Source organism: Simochromis diagramma, unplaced genomic scaffold, assembly GCF_900408965.1.
Source record: "Simochromis diagramma unplaced genomic scaffold, fSimDia1.1 OVJJ01000717.1, whole genome shotgun sequence".
NCBI lineage: Eukaryota > Metazoa > Chordata > Actinopteri > Cichliformes > Cichlidae > Simochromis > Simochromis diagramma.
In genome coordinates this window covers 89,737-109,494 of record NW_024387503.1, presented here as the reverse complement: position 1 = coordinate 109,494, position 19,758 = coordinate 89,737, and the positions used below count along the sequence as shown (strand labels likewise).

The window sequence follows — 19,758 nt, the reverse complement described above, 5'->3', positions numbered from 1 at the left end:
GTACAAATACTCTGCAGTAATTTAAAAAGGAGAGAACCACTTCTTTCTAAAGTACAATCAGCAGATGGATTAAATAACAGAAACACTTCCTTGCGATCACAACCTTTTCCTAATACAGTCGTAACATAAAAACAACCATTTGAAGGATACAGTTTTCATCTCCGCCTCTGTTTCTCGGTGGTCCAGGCATGTTAAGCAGAACCAGATGAGCTCCCTGTGACTTGTTGACCACCACCTCATTCAGCTTGACAGCAGTGTGCATGCGACGGACATTTGTCTGGTTCCTAGTTTGACAAGAGCATCCACAGCGAGAGAAGCCACAATGAAGAAAACATTAATGACCACGATGTCACGTCAGCAACGTTTTACGCAGTAACTCATGCACATTTGACATCAGCTTCAAACACACATGAGAAATGATGCTCGGCACAAGCATTAAGAATTTCACATAACATGTAGAGGCAGCATTTTGAGAAAGACAGATGAATCTGAATCATGTCAACACTTTATTTAAGATTAGGCCGAAATATAACGTCTTTATTGTGTAAAGAATCAGCTGTCTCCTTAAATGCTGCCTCTTCATCTTCACCTTTGTGAGATGATATACAGCACGCAATGTCAACTGCCAAAAGCCAAATTACAAGGCGATGTCACAGGATTTCCAATCCATGCTTTCCATTCAACTATAAATACACACTTTTAGTTTAATGCCGTTCTGAATGAATGTTTTTTCTGTTTGACTATTTTTTGAAAACAGTCAATGGAAAGCACAAATTCTCATGTTATAAGCTGTAAATGCAACATAACCCAGCAGAGGCTTTAGCCACCAACATGCTGTTTGAAGCAGGAAGATGAAGTCGGTGCATATTAGGGCATGCAAACAAGGACAACACAGATATACATGGAGGTACGAGCACACGAGCTGGAGCACATAGTCACCACAGTAGCAGAACACACAGGGCCTAGGGCAAAGAGAATGCGACTTACAGACTCTCCCACTCTCTAGAAGGAGGAAAAATGGGACAAAACAACAGAAACCAGCTTAGATGCTTCTACATCTGCTCGGCAGCTCTCCCCACCACACTGCATGCTTCCAAATGTCCCAAATGACTTGCAGTGACACCCGAAGGTGACTCGAGTAAACCCCAGAAAGTGACATGGAGCTCTTTGATGTGTAGGGTGAGGGAATCTGAAAAGTTCTTCCGGTCTGGCAAGACTTGGGATTTTGGGGTTTTAACTTAATGAGCCAATGGAAGTGAACTGGGGCATTTCTGATGGAGTCCACTGACAGTGTGGAAAGTATGGGAAGAGAAGGTGTTAGTCTATTAAGTGTGCACGCAGATTGGCCATACATTAAAGCTGAAATGGCTGAAAGTGCACACACGTGCACGCACACCAAATGCAGCCTGAATGCACACGCCATGCACAGTTGTCCCATTTCACCCTCTTGGGGTCAGTACTAACACTACTCCTACTCATGCTCCTTCTCTGAGGTTTGGCACCATCCTGAACTAATATCAGTACTGGGTGAGCTTCCGGTCCCTCTGAAATGAACTTTTATGAGATATTACGTTTGAGAAAAATGATTCAAAATGGTGCAAACGTCCCTCACAAGGCACATGCAGTAACACCATGTCACTTTAGTGTATTTTACTAATATAAACTCTTTTTATCTTAAAATTTCAAACCTACAGATCAACATGTTTTTTTTAAATCTAGCAACAAATACACAGAAGTTTTGTTATTTTTTAATTAAATATTGTTCAGGCAAGCGAGTACTTACGGCTTCATGTTAAACAGGTCACGTACAGCAACGTTGGCATTGCACTCGCGGTTACGGTTACGCTCTGTGAGGAGCTTGTCCTTGGTCCAGGTCATGTGAACCTGCTCGGGTTCAGCATCAACCTTATCGTTTATTGTGGCGTGAGATGCCGTGTTTCTGTCGTGGATGAGCTGGGCCTGGAGGCGATGCAGAGAGTAGGATGAGGACAAGAGCAGAAGATTAGTGGATATGATTATTACCAAGAGAAGTTTCGGGGCACAGGAGAAAGGAAACAAAAGAGAAAAGGAAATGGGAACTCATCCAACATACCCCCTAAGGCCTGTCAGATAGACTTTTCTCATCAACAACACCTCTCATGTGAACTCACTTTATAATAGATCTGAACTACTTTCTGCGCTTACAGTCACAGCTACTTTTTCCATTATAATTCCATTAATATTCCAAAATATTAAGCTAACAGTTTATTACTTTTTCCACACGCCTAACAATTTAACAATTAACCTAAGATTTTATACTCTTAGCAATCATTTTACACCTAGCTATTTCAACAGTTTTCTTTTGCCATTTAGTTCAATCAATGATACATTTCTTTTACTGTTAATTTTCCCTGTTGTTCAGGTGTGCTTAAGTTTTCAAATAAAGTAATTTGCAATTTCAGTTTTTTTCATACGAGTTGGATTAATCTTTCAGGATGCTGAACCTTCTGCTTGTGCACAAGTATCCCTTTTGGAACTTGCAGCCCTGTCTGGGAATTGCTGATATAATATCAATGGTATGACAGGACTGAAGGGAATGATGACATTTAAGAAAGAAGAGTGAATAGCGACAGAAATACAAACCTTTACAACACCACACGTGGTGGATGTGATGGTCCCAACAACTGAAACATTTATGTGTGCAGGTAGCGGTTATAGTAAAGTATTGTGCAAACTCAAAGGTGATAAAAGGTGTTTAAATGTTAACACATGCTTTGTAAACTTTTGGTGTGTGGATAGCACAGAAATAGTGCACAGCACGATATGTCCCACGGAGTGGAGCACATCATATGTGATTATTACATTAAATACCATTGAGTTTTGTTGGATTTGACAACAATAGTGGTCACTACTGTTCAATATCAGCAGTTACATCTGAACTAATGCCACTGACAGAGAAGAAGAATACATTACCTGCTGTAAAGCTGTGAACAGAGCTGTCTTTCTTCACTAGTACCGTGTTTACATTTGACTGATGCTTAGTTTATCTTAAAAAACAAAAACAAAACAGTGTTCTCTGGTACTCCAGCAGGCTAATAACACAGAAGATTTATTAAAGGTAGATTTGTTTTATTCACTGAAGGTGCTGCAAATAAATCAGTGTAATACAAATATTTTTGTTTTCTGCAGTATAGTATTTTTAACCTTAACTACCCACTGTGGTAAAACCAGACAGATACAGTGGGAAGAATGAATGGTAGGAGGGTGGAGGGAGGGATGATGTGTAGGTTCTGATTATGGTTAGAATGGAGCAGAAAGAGGACAGTATTGTCATTTTCAAAGATAGTAGATAAACAGCACCCTCCCTTCCCTCCCCTAAATGTGAGAATCAAACTGTTCAGCTGTAAACACATGAGTCTGATGGTATTAGTAACGTGAAATGTTATTTACACTCTTCAGTTTTCTTAGACAATACTGCCCACTCTTGCCAGGGGGTGAGGAATAGGTGGGGTGATGGAGGTAATGGGCCAGGCAGCAGTTTCAGGATGCAATGGGCTGGTATTCACAAAGCAGCTCTTGCTGACTACACAGTAGCAGGTAGCACTACTGTTGGGCTAATCTGGACTGGTGGCTTTAATGATCAGATGTTCTGGTATAATAAAGCATCTACTTTTGCTGGACAGTTGTAAATTTAAACAAAGGTTATAAGCAATTTTTAGCCTGAACAACATCAAACACACAAAAGATCCAATTGGGAGGAGACACAAATCCCATGGGGGTTGCATCACAGAGGTTATCCGGCATTTAAAGGAAAAAAGAAAATGATAAATAAAAATCTGCCAGGTTAAGTATACGGTGTTGCCATGGTTACCCCTTGTGGATAAAAAAGGGGGGGCACTGAAAGAAGCTACTCAAACATGAATTGGCTTATTACCAGTAACAGTAGGTTTGTAGTTGTGGGCAAAGCAGAAGATTGCATTTGTGCGTCTTACTGCTGGCTTTGGCCAGACAGAACTGGTGAACTGGCAGCAAAGACATGATATATCATGGTTATTCATCACTCTACTACCCTAGAATAAGACCAGTACACCAGCCATGTGGTGATACTAAGGATAAACTAGAAGGTTAAAATAACAAAGGGTTACCCAGAGAACCCTGCTCACCAATTTTGTGTAGAGCTTTGATCATGACACTAAAGATGTGTATTAGACATCTGCGTTAAGGCAAGCTTGTTAAGTAGAACAAAACTGCATTTCCAACAAGAAGTCAACATTAGAGTGTTAAATGCTCAACTTGGAACTATGTCTTCATCATACAGATGGAAATTGTGGGATTTTATTTCCTTCCTTACTACATTTTCTCCAAACTTCCCTCTTTCTATCTTTATTTATTACAGTATGCATTACGTCCATTGTCCACACTATTCCAGTAACTCAGTAATAGTGCAACGCTGATCACTTGCGCATATTTTTCTGGCAAATGTGAAACAGAAAATGTGATTTTAAAACGTGATGATGATAATGCAGCCAAATGATGAGCAACACCTGTAGCCAAAGATGGAGCTTTGTGAAGACGGGCCTGTGTCGTTACCAGTAAGGGAACAATGGGTTGACAAGATCAGCTACCTCATCCTCCTGAGCATCCTCCGTCGTTGAGGACTGCCGGCTGAGGCTCGCGTTCTCGGCAGGGCCCTGGTTCTTCCTCCGGATTGAGCTACGCGATTCGTCAGTGATACTCTGAATCTGAATGGTGCGGCGAGGCCCAGAAAGGCAGTGGCAGATGAACAGGAAAAGGGGCCAGCAGGCATTTAGCTTGATGTTGGGCCATGAGTGACTTCAGTGTCATAGACTGTTATTCATGTGAATGACCTCTTAGTTGTTTTTTAAATACTATCTGGATGAGTGATTGCTGTGCTGTGTGTGCTATTAATCATTTTGCATGTACACATATACATGCAATGTATTAAAAATGCATACAGTAGGAATAAATGCATTTAACTGAGTATAAAAAAATGCATCCACATTTGTTGAACAGCAGCAAACAGACCAAGGTTTGTTTTTAGCGCTTCTTTACCTCTCTCTCCCTCTCAGTCCTGGAAAGGTGCATCTGTTTCAGCATCTGCGACCTCTGCTCCATCACAAGAGTCTTTTCATAGGTGAAGGCTGAGATGTCATTGTCATGCTGCAAAGGGGATAAACACGGGCGTTACAGCAGCCACATTATTTTTCAGGGACGATGCCAACGTGGGTCCTCTGACAAACTCCTCACAACATTCATCATATTAAGACACAAAAGTAGGCACTGAATTGTTGAAAAACTTCAATAACCATCCTGCTTCCCATTGCACTTAGACATGAATACCATTCAGGGCTATCCTTGGCTGATGCTCACCATCTCTACAACTTCCACCTCTGCATCCAGTCGCAGGTGATAAAGGAACATCTGGAGATCTTTCTTCATTTGGATGCTGTTGTCGTCCATCTGAGCTACAGTAAAGATGCGCATCTTACACTTCCTCCACACCTGGAGGGGAGAAAGGCACCATTATTATGGAAGATATGGAGTAACAGCACGGTAAACAGGATGGATAAGGGAGAGAAGAATGTCAGGCGGGACAGATGGGTGTGAAAGAAAGGCTCTGGGTGGAATAAGAAATAGAAGAAAATGCTGAGCTTAAGATGGTTTCAGAAATAAACACAATCCAAACTAGTCCAACCAACCTTGTGCTGTCGAAGCAGGAAGGGCAGCAGCATCAGCAAGCCCCCATCGTGAACCACCCACCACACATCAATAGTGCCCTCTCCTAGGCGGTCCTGGTTGGTGGGGAAACTGTCCACATTCTTAGCCACAAGTAAGGCCTGATGGGCTGCTGTGGTTTCCCGGATTGTCTCTGGATGAACAGAAGGACAGACAGAGGGTCTATAAGAGATAAATCACTGTGCTGCATTAAGTCACTGCCATCTTGACAGAGTAATGACAGACAGCAAATGTCACATACGATGTCTTATCTTTATCTACACTGTATTTTAAATTAAATTACGACATATATTCTGTTATTGTGTCCCTATTTTTGCAATTCTACTGCATGGTACCTATGAAATTCCTCCATGACTGTGGGTCATTGGACTGTTTCCAGGCTCCAGGCCAGGCCATCAAGACTGTGTTGTGCTTCATGCCTCCCAAGCCTGCAGACTGGATGAGGTGTGAGACACCATCTCTAAGGTTGGAAGACACTACAACATGACAGAATCCTTTGGTACGCTCTGCAGACATTGCAGCCTTAATGTTCTGTAGAGAGAGAGAGAGAGAGAAAAAGAGGACAGGGATTTCATCGTTAATCATAAAAGAGACTAAAACTGATTCACTATTAAAGCTGCACCAACTGACAAAACAAAATGTGTTTTTTCCAGAGAAGATATGGCTACACTACAGCAAAGTTTCCCTGCTTAGCTAAGCTAACACTTCAAATAACCTATTTGTTAGTTACTCACATCCATTCAGGATAACTTGTACTGATGGATCTGAACAATAAATAATTTTGTACATCTGTAAAGTTGCTTCTGGGCATGACTGCTTCAACAGAAACTGTTTTTAAGGAGGATAAAAGTTAAAACCAGCCTGAAAGAATCACATGAATTGCTTATTATGGCCAGTAGGTGGCAGAGTTTATCTGCAGTTAGAGTCTATAAAATGCTCTAAATGCAGCTTGATAGTACAGATTTGCCTTTGGGTTCAGTGATGAATCTGAAGCCCTTGAAGCACAGATAAGATAGCAAGCATTACAACTGATATTAAATTATTAGCAACTGCAGATCAATATTAATGACAGTATCGCCACCTGCCTTTTATTTGCACACTTGTGCGCGTGCTTCCCCACCATACCTGCTCAGCCTTCTTAGACTCCGACTCCTTAGTGAGGTAGGTTCCCTGCAAAACATTCCCCACTATTGTCAGGCCTTTCCCTGCCTTCAGCTGGGTGGTGAAGGAGACCAGGCGAGGGTGTTTGACTGCTTGATCTGAGTCCACGTTCAGAAGCACCAAAAGCTGAGGCCTATGCAGATCGAGAGGGGAAAACAGTCTGGCTTAATTTTACTTCATTCTTTTAAACTTCAGGAATAAAAACAACACCAACAAATATTTTGGATTTAAATTTTTTGCACAATTATCAGGTGCACAAATTCAAATTACAGTGCAAGGCCTGTAATCATGTGACATAACAGCTGTTTGTAAAGAAAATACTGTTGAAATGTTGGTGCGGCAGTATTATTGTCGCACTATTGGTTCTCACTCAGCTTTGCAGGGACATATGTTGAAGGTAGACAGTGAAAAAGAACAGCTGGTAACTGGAAACAGCAGACCCTTAAGAAGAGTACCCACTGGTTTGGAAAGAAGGACTTCAAGGTCAGTGTGAGCCTCACAGTATGAAGGCTTATCAGCTGCTCATGACAGATTAGGAAGGGAACCAAAAGATTAATGAAATTCATCCTCTGTGTCTATTCTTGTCTTGTTATTGTCCATCCCAACACGATATCAACTGTAAACACACACACCCTCAAACACCCATACCTCCAGTTCTTGGTGTGAGGTGGAGCATCCTCAAGTCGATTGAGGGCATAGCGGGCAGCATTAAGAGAGAGGCCTCTGATACCGTCACCCCATTCCTTCTCTGCCCTGTTAAAGCAAACAAATGAATGAAAAGCACTCAGTGATAAGAGAAAAGTAGCAATCCATTTAGGGCAGTAAGAACTCCTTTAGGGATCATATGCAGTTTATTGCGGCAACATGAGCTACTTTTAACACGGTGCAAGCAAAAATAAAACAAGAACCTCAAGAGCTTCTCTCCAGATAAATTATTTCCTCTCTTTACAGTGTACTGAGTTTCTCGGTCACATCCATTATCTCGCAATCTTACCCTCGGTATTCAATGTATTTGTAGATGCAGCCAGCGATGACCATAGCAACAATAGCGTAATACCAGGAGGAGATGAACATAATAGCAAGACATAAGCTCATTCCAAGGAAGGACAAAGCCCTGAAAACAAGAAAAGAAAAGATTAAAAAACAATTTACATGCTCATTTAGTTTTCTGTGCATTCATGGAAATGTCTTTATAAAGTGAAAACAGCTCAGGCTAGAGAGATGAGAGGCTTAGGATTCAATAGAGTAATCAAAATCCACAGCTAACAATAGTGCCGTTTGCCATTGTCCTTAACCTGTGTTGTGGAATTAATCTTCAGTAAAGGCTAAATGGATGTGCCTGTGGCTGTGAAGGTGTCTGTGTATGAGGGATTCCTGCCACGCGTCCAAAAATCAAAAATCTAATTTGATGGCTTCAAATTAACGAGGACCTTTAACAGTCTGTGGACACCAGTTCGACATATAATACAAGATATATGATGTAAACATGCAAGGATGTTTACCACATCACCCACCAGTGGTAGTACTTAAAGCGTGGTCTCCAGTTAGGCGTTCGCAGCAGGGTCTGAACAGCACAGGCAAGATTCACAAAAAGGTAGCACATGAGGAAAAACCTGTTGAGGGGGGAAAACAGCAATCCAAAAGTTCTGGTCACTTTTCAAATAATAAATCTCCACTTTATGATCTACTGTAAGTAGCTGTATACTTGGGGGATCACAGACTTGATCTGCTGAGCTACTGAGCTACTGAGATTGCATAATATTTCTTTCAGATACTGACATTGACAGGATGGGCGCCACAGCGTCCAGGGAAGCGATGAGGATGCCGATCTCACAGATCCCAGCAGTCAGCAGGAGAGCCCAGGTTGGTTCCCCATTGGCTTTCCCGTGACCAAACACCTACGAGCAGATGCAGCCAAGTGTGAACGTTGAGGCAGACTAGACAAGACTAGAAACTGAAAGTATTAGTGTCTGCTGTTTGAGTCAAACCGTCAAACCTGTAGAAAGGGTACAATGCCATCTCGTGCAATAGCCTGCAGCAGGCGAGGGGCACCGGTCAAACTCTGCAAACCAGCCCCACAGCAGGAGAAGAACGAGCCAATCACAATAACCCAGGGAGAGGGCCATGACAGGGTGCCGATAACAAGGTTCCCCTTTACAGAATCGCCATATCTGCAATGCAAAAACAATTATGTGAATGACAAACGCTGTTATTCACATATATTGGAAAATTTAACAAAAACTGACAGGACAGTGTGGTGATGTTTTTATTCCTGTTTAAACCAGCAGGAATATGATCCCTGTAACAAGTGTCACACTTACTTCAACATCATATACTCTGATAATAACAACAGAACTGAACAGAACCCATAAGCTTTTTTATCTGTTATATTTACAGTTACAGCGATGAACTATAATTTACTCAAAGGAGAAGCTAATCACAAGAGTCAGGGCCTAAAATGGCACCAAAATCCACCAAATCACTAAAAGAATATTCTAAACTGCATACAATGAAACTCCAGAACAGAACCAGAACTCATAGATCCATAGTTGCTATGTAGCATAAGTTGTGACATGCAAGGATTAGGCGCACAAATGTTTATTTCCATTTATTGAAGCTGCTAGAAGGGCTGAGCCATAATCACATTGTTATGGTAACCCGGCCATTCTGACTAATTACAGGCCAATATCAAACTTGTGTGTCTTGGCAAAAGTCCTTGAGTCTCTCGTCAGTGAGCAATTAAAAGAGTTCTTGTACTCTAATGAAGTTCTCTCAAAACTGCAATCTGGGTTCAGAAAACAGCATAGTGCTGTTACAGCTGCCACAAAAGTGATAAATGACATACTTGTTGCTCTTGATAAAAAACAGCACTTTATCGACCTGTCAAAAGCTTTCGACACTGTGGATCACACCATTTTAAAGCATAGGCTTCTTTCTTTTGGGGCTGTCTAGACATGTCGTCTCCTGGTTCACTAACTATTTGAGTGACAGGACTCAATGCATTAAATGTGAAAATCTGTGCTCAGAACTTTTGAATATTCACACTGGGGTGCCACAGGGTTCAATTTTAGGACCTCTGTTGTTCATCATGTATATAAATGATTTGGGACAAAATGTGTCCAATGCTAGTATGCATTTTTATGCTGATGACACAGTTATTTATTCCTTTGGCTCAAACCTTGAAAAGGCAATAGAATCTTTGCAGAAAGCTTTTGACGTGGTTCAGCACACACTTCTGGAGCTGAAATTGGTTCTCAATGCTGAAAAGACAAAGCTAATGTTGTTTTCAAACATGAAGAGATTTCCTCAAACTGTCCCTTTGGTGTCCACTCTTGAGGGAAACCTCATAGAAGTGGTGCATACGTATAAATATCTTGGCTTTTTAATTGATGATTCTCTGACCTTTAAATCTCACATAGACAATCTTGTGAAAAAACTCAAACTAAAATTGGGATTTTTCTTTCGAAACAAATTTTGCTTTTCTTTTGAGACAAAAAAGCGTCTTGTAAATGCCACATTTTTATCTGTTTTAGATTATGGTGATCTGCTGTACATGAATGCTTCCGCCCAGTGTCTTCATAAGATTGACTCAGTATATCATGCCTCTTTACGGTTTATTACAAACTGTAGGGCCTTGACCCATTGTTGTGATCTGCACGCTCGAGTGGGATGGCCTTCGTTGTCCTCCAGGAGGTTTGTTCACTGGTGCATCTTTATTTATAAGGCCCTGCTTGGACAAATGCCCACCTACATTTGCGATCTGCTCACACGGAGAAGTACTGTTTCTTACAGCCTGCGTTCAAGCGATCTTTTTTTGCTCAATGTTCCATTTGTCAGAACTGAACTGGGAAAGAGGGCTTTTACTTATGCTGCCCCTTTCACATGGAACATGATGCAAAAAGACTGGAAGATAGCAGATCTTATTTCATTAAATGCTTTTAAGTCCAGATTGAGAGAGCCAGAGAAAAATGTTTTTAAAATGTAATTGTTACTTATAATATGAATGTAACTTTGTAATTTCAACATGTTGTCGCCTCTTGGTCAGGACTCCCTTGAAAAAGAGGTTTTTAATCTCAATAGGACTTTTCCTGGTTGAATAAAGGTTAATAATAATAATAATAAAACATCAGTTTAATTCTTTATGTGATAGAAACGTGCAATGTCACAATTCTGATCATATAGCGACGTCATGCACACAACAATAAGACCAGCCTTAACATCTGAGTAGAGCTAGTACTGTGCAATACTGGACATTTTGGTATTCTTTGATATCAAGTAAATACAGGGCCAATATTACAGATACCAATCCGGTTGTTCAGTCTGACGTCACTAGCAGTGTCTGGGCCTAAACTCCGCTGCAGGTCCATATATCAAACGATCACTATGGCATTACTGAGAGTTGAAAAACTGTCTAAAGTCTTTCATCTTTAATAAAATGATCAGTGTTCTGCTCTACCAGGTGTAACAATTGAGTTTAACATCCAGGCATCCATGAAAATGGAATTTATGACATTTAACGGAGTTAGAAGTTAGCAGGGAGTTAGCTCGCTAGCTTCTATCTAAATACAATATAGCATGTCCTGACTACAGGGTTTTGGAAACAAATTAAAACGTACAGCTCTGTTATCACTTCCAGCATAAATGAAGACAGAAAGCTAAACAGCAGTGACGTTTGTAGGGTTACTGAAGTTGGGCTAGCTGGTATATAATGATGTGCTATGTGACCGCTAGCGACACAGCTATGTTAGCATAATATAAACAAGCTAACTTTTTTTCCACTTGATAAAAGTTAACGTGAGGGTTCTCGGTGGTCAGGAACAAATGTAATCGCATGGCAGGATGCTGTAAAAGGACCAAACTTCAGCCAGGAGAACAACTGAGATAATCCATCCACAATACGAGGTTAGTCATTCATATACTGCTGCATGGGCAGGGCTGTAGTTACTTCCTAAGGTTTTAAAAACTGAGCTTAAATAAATGATTAGCGGTAATAAAAGCTGAGGGAGGTCAACAGTGATCACTGACTGTTTTAGGAGCTTTTTGAGATTAAATAGAAGAAAATACAAAACATTAAACATGTTAACAACACAAAAGCCATGTTAAACGCAGACTACTTTAGGCCCGGAAGTAGGATTCGTCAAGTCATCACTTAACAATCGGATAGTTTTAACCTATATAGGCAGCTACATAGGGGAAAACATTGGGCCATGATTTATGAGATGAATCATCTTCAACTTGCAAATTGTGAACACATTTTAATGATCGCTAGATCACTTTTATTTTCCACAATAATTAGTTAACAAAACACATCTTTTTAATTTTTCGTGTATTTTGAAACTGGGTAAATGTGCCTGTCTCTAAAACACTTTGGCCTTTGTTGTATAACTGTGTTGGATGCTATAAATGAAGTAGACGTGCATGTTTGAGGCATATTTTCTCTCCATTTCCATTATTAAAACACATTCATTCAGCACACTGTCCATAGTAACGTTGAATATGTTAAGCTCTTACTTATCTCGAAGCAAAACTCCTTCAATACAGGCGCCAAACAGAACCACGGAGGTGATATCTGGGAAGCAGAGCTAAGGAGAACGAACTGCAAAGCCGTACACACTGAAATCAACCACGTCCTGGCTGGTGGTTAATATTAGTCTTTAATTCTTGATTTTAAGTTCCTCAAAGATGAAAAAATCTGGTGACTGTTAGATAATCTTCCACTGGCAAGTTTAATAATAAACTGTGGTCGAATCAGTTTTTCACTTTTCTGGTTCAGAGGTGTAATAAGATTTTTTTTAATTTATCAGTGTTCTGTGTGACTTGTTATCATATCTGGTAACAGTGCGAGGTTGAAGGATACAGATGATGGAAGTGGTAGTGATAGCGAGGATGGTCCCAATGGGAATGGACTTCTGGGCATCTCTCAAGTCACCTGAGCGGTTTGAACCAGCCATGATACCTGAGAGGTGAGAGGGTCGCAGTCAAAAATCAAACAGGTCATCTTCAGAGACTCCGCTGTCTCTCAGCCATAACGGATGTTAAAAACTGTCATGCACGTGTACAAAGAATGAGTCTGTTGCTTATGGCGCCAGCTTACCGGTGACAGAGGGAAAGTAGATGCCGACCAGCAGTGTGAAGAAGGTGGTGATGTCGTTGACTACATAGGGCATGTAGATGTCCTGGGTTGGGTCGCCACCCTCAACCGATGGCAAGTTGCTCTTTTCCACCAACATACCCAGAGGGCCGTATGTCGACCACATATTTTCTACAAGAGAGACAGAAATATTCTAATTCATACTGCAAACAGCATAATGTGTTGTGAAACGCATGCACTCCCAGGACACAAGTTTAACTGTTTAACTCCTCTCTGGAGGGGAGAGGGAGGGGAAACAGGTGGACAAAGGAGGGAGGAACAACTAAGCTGTAGTGCCTCTTCACCTCACTGTGCAATACCTTTCGTGCAATACTTTTGTTAATAGTCAACAGTGCAATAGACTCCATACTTCCATCCATCCATCCATCCATCTTCATCCGCTTATCCGAGGTCGGGTCGCGGGGGTAGCAGCCTAAGCAAAGAGGTCCAGACCTCCCTCTCCCCAGCCACCTCCTCCAGCTTGTCCGGGGGAATACCAAGGCGTTCCCAGGCCAGCCGAGAGATATAATCTCTCCAGCGTGTCCTGGGTCTGCCCCGGGGCCTCCTCCCGGTGGGACATGCCTGGAACACCTCGCCCAGGAGGCGCCCAGGGGGCATCCTTGCCAGATGCCCGAACCACCTCAGCTGGCTCCTTTCGATGTGGAGCAGCAGCTGCTCTACTCTGAGCCCCTCCCGGATGGCCGAACTTCTCACCCTATCTCTAAGGGAGAGGCCAGCCACCCTTCGGAGGAAGCTCATTTCCGCCGCTTGTATCCGCGATCTCGTTCTTTCGGTCACTACCCACAGCTCGTGGCCATAGGTGAGGGTAGGGACGTAGATCGACCGGTAAATTGAGAGCTTCGCTTTTACACTCAGCTCCCTCTTCACCACGACTGACCGGTGCAGCGTCCGCATTACTGCAGCCGCAGCCCCAATCCGTCTGTCGATCTCCGGCTCCCTTCTCCCATCACTCGCGAACAAGACCCCGAGATACTTGAACTCCTCCACTTGGGGCAGGAACTCATCCCCGACCCGGAGTGGGCACTCCACCCTTTTCCGGCTGAGAACCATGGCCTCAGATTTGGAGGTGCTGATCCTCATTCCCGCTGCGTCACACTCGGCTGCGAACCGCTCCAGTGCGAGCTGGAGGCCCTCACCCGATGAAGCCAACAGAACCACATCATCCGCAAAAATCAGAGATGAGATTCTGAGGCCACCAAAGCGAAAGCCCTCCGCCACTTGGCTGCGCCTAGAAATCCTGTCCATAAAAATTATGAACAGAACCGGAGACAAAGGGCAGCCCTGGCGGAGCCCATCACCCACCGGGAACGAGTCCGACTTATTGCCGGCAATGCGAACCAAGCTCTTGCAACGGTTGTATAGGGATTGAATGGCCCGTAGCAATGGGCCAGACACCCCATACTCCCGCAACACCTCCCACAGGACACCCCGAGGGACACGGTCGAATGCCTTCTCCAGGTCCACAAAACACATGTAGACTGGTTGGGCAAACTCCCATGCACCCTCAAGTATCCTGGAGAGGATAAAGAGCTGGTCCAGTGTTCCGCGACCAGGACGAAAACCGCATTGTTCCTCCTGTATCCGAGGTTCGACTAGCGGACGAACTCTCCTCTCCAGCACCCTGGCATAGACTTTCCCAGGGAGGCTGAGGAGTGTGATCCCCCTGTAGTTGGAACACACCCTCCGGTCCCCCTTCTTAAAGATGGGGACCACCACCCCGGTCTGCCAGTCCACAGGCACTGCCCCTGATCTCCACGCAACATTGCAGAGACGTGTCAACCAAGACAGCCCTACAACGTCCAGCGCCTTCAGGAACTCGGGGCGGACCTCATCAACACCAGGGGCTCTGCCACCAAGGAGTTGTTTAACTGCCTCAGTGACCTCGCCCCCGGAAATTGGCGGGTCATACCCCTCATCCCCAGACTCTGCTTCCTCCTCGGAAGACGTGTCAGTGGGATTAAGGAGGTCCTCGAAGTATTCCTTCCACCGCCCGACAATTTTCTCAGTCGACGTCAACAGCGCTCCGCCAGCACTATACACAGCGCAGGTAGAGCACCGCTTTCCCCTCCTGAGACGCCTGACGGTTTGCCAGAATCTCTTCGAGGCAGTCCGAAAGTCTTTTTCCATGGCCTCTCCGAACTCCTCCCACACCCGAGTTTTTGCTTCAGCCACTGCCCGAGCCGCATTCCGCTTGGCCTGTCGATACCTGTCGGCTGCCTCCGGAGTCCCACAGGCTAACCAAGCCCGATAGGCCTCCTTCTTCAGCCTGGTGGCTCCCTTCACCTCTGGTGTCCACCATTTGGTTCGGGGATTACCACCACGGCAGGCACCAACCACCTTGCGGCCGCAGCTCAATGCAGCAGCTTCGGCAATGGACTCCATACTTGAAATGTGCAATTCACTTGTATTTTTATTTTTATTCCTATTTATTCTATTGATCCCCTTCGTATATTTTATTTATATATGTCTCTGTATTTATATATGTGTGTGTGTGTGTGTATATATATATAATATTCTGTAACTGTAACTTCTGTCGGTGCTGTGCTTTTGGAAACCGAATTTCCCAGAGGAACCCACCCGAGGGATTAATAAAGTTTTATCTTATCTTATCTTATCTTAAGTTATCGAGAAGAGATGATGAGCAGCGAGCGAGGAGTATGTCTTTTCAAGTTGTGGGAAAATCCTTTGCCTGCTACCCTGAGAAATCCACCAACACGAAGCAGATAAAATGACTTTATTTATCTGTTTAAATTACATTAGTGCTGGGAAAAAATGAGATTGTAGTTTACTGCACACAAATGCAACCAGAGGGCAGTCTCTACAGGTGGAACATTTGTTTGAGCTCAGTGAACTGTGCAACATATTGCAGCAAGTACTAAACAGGGTAATGAGTCAATTGTGTGGCATTTATTTAGTGTTGCTGATAAAATTGGGACAGCACGAGTGAAGATGTGCAGACTGCTTGTAGAAATGTGTGGCTATTCTTGGCACTAGATCACTATTCAAACAACTAATCAGCAGTTAGTCCTCCAGCAAAAGTTTGTGATAGAAGGCAAGGTGTGAATGAAATGAAAATTTCAATTTAGGTAGGCAATTAAATAAATTTAAATAAAGCACTGCTAACGTTAGTGTGGCTAACGTTAGCAGTGCTAGCCTCAGCATGTCTACATGCCTATACTAATGTGCATATATGTCACTTTACTCAAATATATAATTGTTCCTTTTCTAGCTCAAAATAGTACTGGACAAAGCGAACCTTTTTAGATTTCTGACTTTCCACATAGCTTGTTTACAACATCCGTTACATCCATTAGTGCAGGGTAAAGGGAATCTAAATATTAATAGACAATAAAATGGTTTCATTGGTACACCGATGAAACTGATAAATCATTTAATGAAATAATATTATTAGTGCGGTTAGATAGTGAGGATGGCAAAGTTAAATTCTTAATTTAAAAACACTTTGAATGTTCAATTAGAGTAGAAAAGTGCTATATAAGTACCAGCACCAAAGCAGAAATGAATCATTAATCAAGAGAAAATTAAATATATTTCACAGAAATGATGAAAGGATGAGAGGTCAGTAAAATAACTGTCTGTTTTTAAGGAGACAGTAAAACAGTTGTGCATGGAATCACTCAGCACCTGCACAGGCTTGTCCCAGTTGCAGAAATATGACAAGAATGCATCTGCACTGGATGTTGGGAGGAAAAGCAGTGTGTCCCTGCCAGCAGTTACATAATATGAGGTATGCTCAGATTTTGCAATGCATTCAAAAAACTACTGACCGTGTACATTCCTGCTGAGATTAAGCATTCTTCAATCATTTTCATTTATAGTTTGTAGGAAGTATTCAGTGTGCCTGAAAAAACCTATTTGTTTAATCTCGCCTTTCCTGCTTGTTAATGCTCGCACCTGACTCTTAGACTTACTCTATTTTTCCTTATACATATTTTTTATGGCTTGTGCTTTTATTATGTTTTTATTTGATATGCATTTCATATTACCCCTGTGTATTAGTGGCATTGACCTGTGAGTATATTTGACACTTTGCTAAGGCCTTATAATACTCGTGTTACTTCTCTGTCTCTTATGTTAAGCACTTTGGTATACCGCTGGTTTTTAAATGTGCTCTATAAATAAAGATTGTTGTGGTTGTTGTTGCCTGATCGATGAGGATAGGTGAACAGCTATTAAAATCTGTATGATTCAAACAAGTATACACATATCTTGGTAACTTTTTAAAAAATTCTTCCACATGTGCACACGGCTCCAGAGAAAAAAAACAGACAAAAACGGTGTGCTCCCACCTGAAATGACTCCGCTGATCAGTCCAGGGATGCCCTGCAACTCGGTCACATTGTTGTTGACAAAATACTCGTTGCATGTGGCATTGAGCTGAGATCCATCGCAGAAGAGGTTCCACAGCTGGGTAGTGACCGTTATGTTGTCTATAACCTCAATCTTATTACACTTGTCAAACTGGTGGTTCTTTAGGGTACGATTCCCCAACATGCAGACACTGTGTGAAGGAAGAGAGAAATTTTAACATGAAGCACTAATTAAACTGAAATAAATCTTAATAAATGTTAGCACTGACTCACGGAAAGTATGGCGGATCAAAGATGGTCTTGATGACTCCCGCATAGATGGCCAGGATGGAGAGAATAACACAAGCCAGGAAGACCAGTGCCAGCTTGTTGACATATTTGACCCCAACGAACACGACAACTGACATTATTGCTAGGCAACAAGTGCCATAAACACGCATGTTGTTCAGCAGGGCATCCAATTCATCCTCCTTTTTATCTGCCACAAAGATGGCTGCTTTAGGCACCATGTAGGTCTGGATGGACAAAGACAATGCAGGAAGAAATACAAAGTGTCACATTAAACGACTTCTCGTTTCATTGTACTAATAAGATGTGAAGAAAACTTTTATATTGTGGCAGTTTGTGTGTTAAATAAACTGTGGTTATGGCTCAACTGCGTTCTGCTTTCAAGGTCATAAAATGGGGAAAGCAGCAGCAAGACCACAGCAATTCAATTCAATTCAGTTTTATTTATACAGCACCAAATCACAACAACAGTCGCCTATAGGCGCTTTGTATTGTAAGGTAGAGAGAAAAACCCAACAATCATATGACCCCTTATGAGGAAGCACTTTGGCGACAGTGGGAAGGAAAAACTCCCTTTTAACAGGAAGAAACCTCCGACAGAACCAGGCTCAGGGAGGGGCGGCCATCTGCCGCGACCGGTTGGGGTGAGAGAAGGAAGACAAGATAAAAGACAGCAGAACAGAGTATGCATAAATAATCACATCACTAGCAGAAGCTGGCCTGGAGACGGAGCAGCAAATGTGGTGCTGCTGGCTGAAGCAGCTTAAAAGGTGCACCCTATATGAGATGACCAACTGGATTTGTAGAAGGTATCAGAGAATCCATAAACTGATGGATATTGGGATCACTCGATCTACCAGCTGCAAATCTAAAATAATCTACTTACCAGTAGAATCTCAATGGTACCCAGGATGTACATGGAGCCAGCAAATGTGGTCCCCAGGTAAAAACAGAGACCCACAGCTCCACCAAACTCTGGACCCAAAGACCTGGAAATCATGTAGTACGAGCCTCCAGCTGGAAAAAAGGGAATGAGGGAGGAGGATATTAATATCTTTTAGGTCATCATTTCAGCTATATACTGCTATACAACCCATAAGCCTGAAGAAGACAAGTGTGTACTGTTATTCAAATAACCCCAAGAAAAAGGATCCTACCTGGAACAACACCATTAGTAGCAATTGCGCTCATGGATATGGCTGTCAGCATGGTCTGTGGAGAGACGAGATTAATGAACAAAAGCTGAACTGAATTAAAATGCTTCATGTTGAAGACCTTACAAAGATGGTGCAATGGTGTCATGTAAAAACCCCCCAAAACAAAACACCGTCCTTGCCCACCCTCTAGTTCTTTATTTCCCTGAATTTTGTAGATTTTTCAAACAATGGTACCCTCTGTGGATTAAATTAATATTGAGTCTGTTAAAATACTTCTTATGGGCTTATGCTCTAAATCTTTTGGATTGGTAACAGATACAAGCTTTTCCATGAAATCAGTCATTGTGGAAGAGGATATTTACATCAGCCTGTTACCTAACAGACCTTCCGGATGACAGAAAGGACAGAGTGGAGAGAAGGGCAGATAAGATGCACAAAGAAAAAAGAAAATAGAGTTAAAACTTAAAAGGGTGAAGTAAAGACTGAAGGAGGACAGCGTGAAGGTGACACAAAAGCAGGCAAATGAATGAGAGGAAAGCAAGAGGAGGTGTAGAGAAAGGGCAAGGGCATGACCAAAATACACCCCGTGCTCTTTGTTGGCGTCCTATTTAAGGTGTCAGACAGGCTGGAGTAAAGCCAATTAGCTGACAGTTTTACCTCCTGCTTCCACTGAAGCACTAAGAAGCTATACACAAAGTTGGACTTGACAACGAATGATGCGAGAGCTTGAAGTACAGAACTGGAAGGCATTTGTTTACTGATGACATCATTCCCACTGTTCCTGCGTCACATGGACCAATTTGTAACTCTAAAGCTACCTGCCACATGTCGGGAATTTATCAGCAGCCGTACTTGGATTTATAAAATACTCTCAACTACAGCTGAACATTGAGCTCTTTGAGGTATCACAGTTTTAACCTCCTAGGACCTGGTG

General features: G+C 42.5%; 1 protein-coding gene across 6 annotated transcripts in view; it reads right to left on the bottom strand.

The window, feature by feature from the left end:
- Positions 1-19,758, bottom strand: part of slc12a7b (solute carrier family 12 member 7b) — an 84,888-nt gene that overhangs the window by 3,520 nt on the left and 61,610 nt on the right. For 3 of the 6 annotated variants that reach the window (XM_040018806.1, XM_040018809.1, XM_040018811.1), the window contains exons 5-25: positions 18,825-18,879; positions 18,554-18,684; positions 17,653-17,894; positions 17,359-17,570; positions 12,992-13,159; positions 12,755-12,853; positions 12,409-12,466; positions 8,894-9,068; positions 8,677-8,795; positions 8,412-8,510; positions 7,892-8,011; positions 7,546-7,650; positions 6,862-7,030; positions 6,072-6,267; positions 5,700-5,869; positions 5,371-5,502; positions 5,053-5,160; positions 4,605-4,721; positions 1,784-1,959; positions 988-1,002; positions 151-284 (exon numbers count right to left, since the gene is read on the bottom strand). In XM_040018806.1, coding sequence (XP_039874740.1) covers positions 151-284; positions 988-1,002; positions 1,784-1,959; positions 4,605-4,721; positions 5,053-5,160; positions 5,371-5,502; positions 5,700-5,869; positions 6,072-6,267; positions 6,862-7,030; positions 7,546-7,650; positions 7,892-8,011; positions 8,412-8,510; positions 8,677-8,795; positions 8,894-9,068; positions 12,409-12,466; positions 12,755-12,853; positions 12,992-13,159; positions 17,359-17,570; positions 17,653-17,894; positions 18,554-18,684; positions 18,825-18,879 — 2,800 coding nt within the window. The remainder of the gene's footprint in view (positions 1-150; positions 285-987; positions 1,003-1,783; positions 1,960-4,604; positions 4,722-5,052; positions 5,161-5,370; positions 5,503-5,699; positions 5,870-6,071; positions 6,268-6,861; positions 7,031-7,545; positions 7,651-7,891; positions 8,012-8,411; positions 8,511-8,676; positions 8,796-8,893; positions 9,069-12,408; positions 12,467-12,754; positions 12,854-12,991; positions 13,160-17,358; positions 17,571-17,652; positions 17,895-18,553; positions 18,685-18,824; positions 18,880-19,758) is intronic. The other 3 variants (XM_040018807.1, XM_040018808.1, XM_040018810.1) reach the window with 3 other exon arrangements.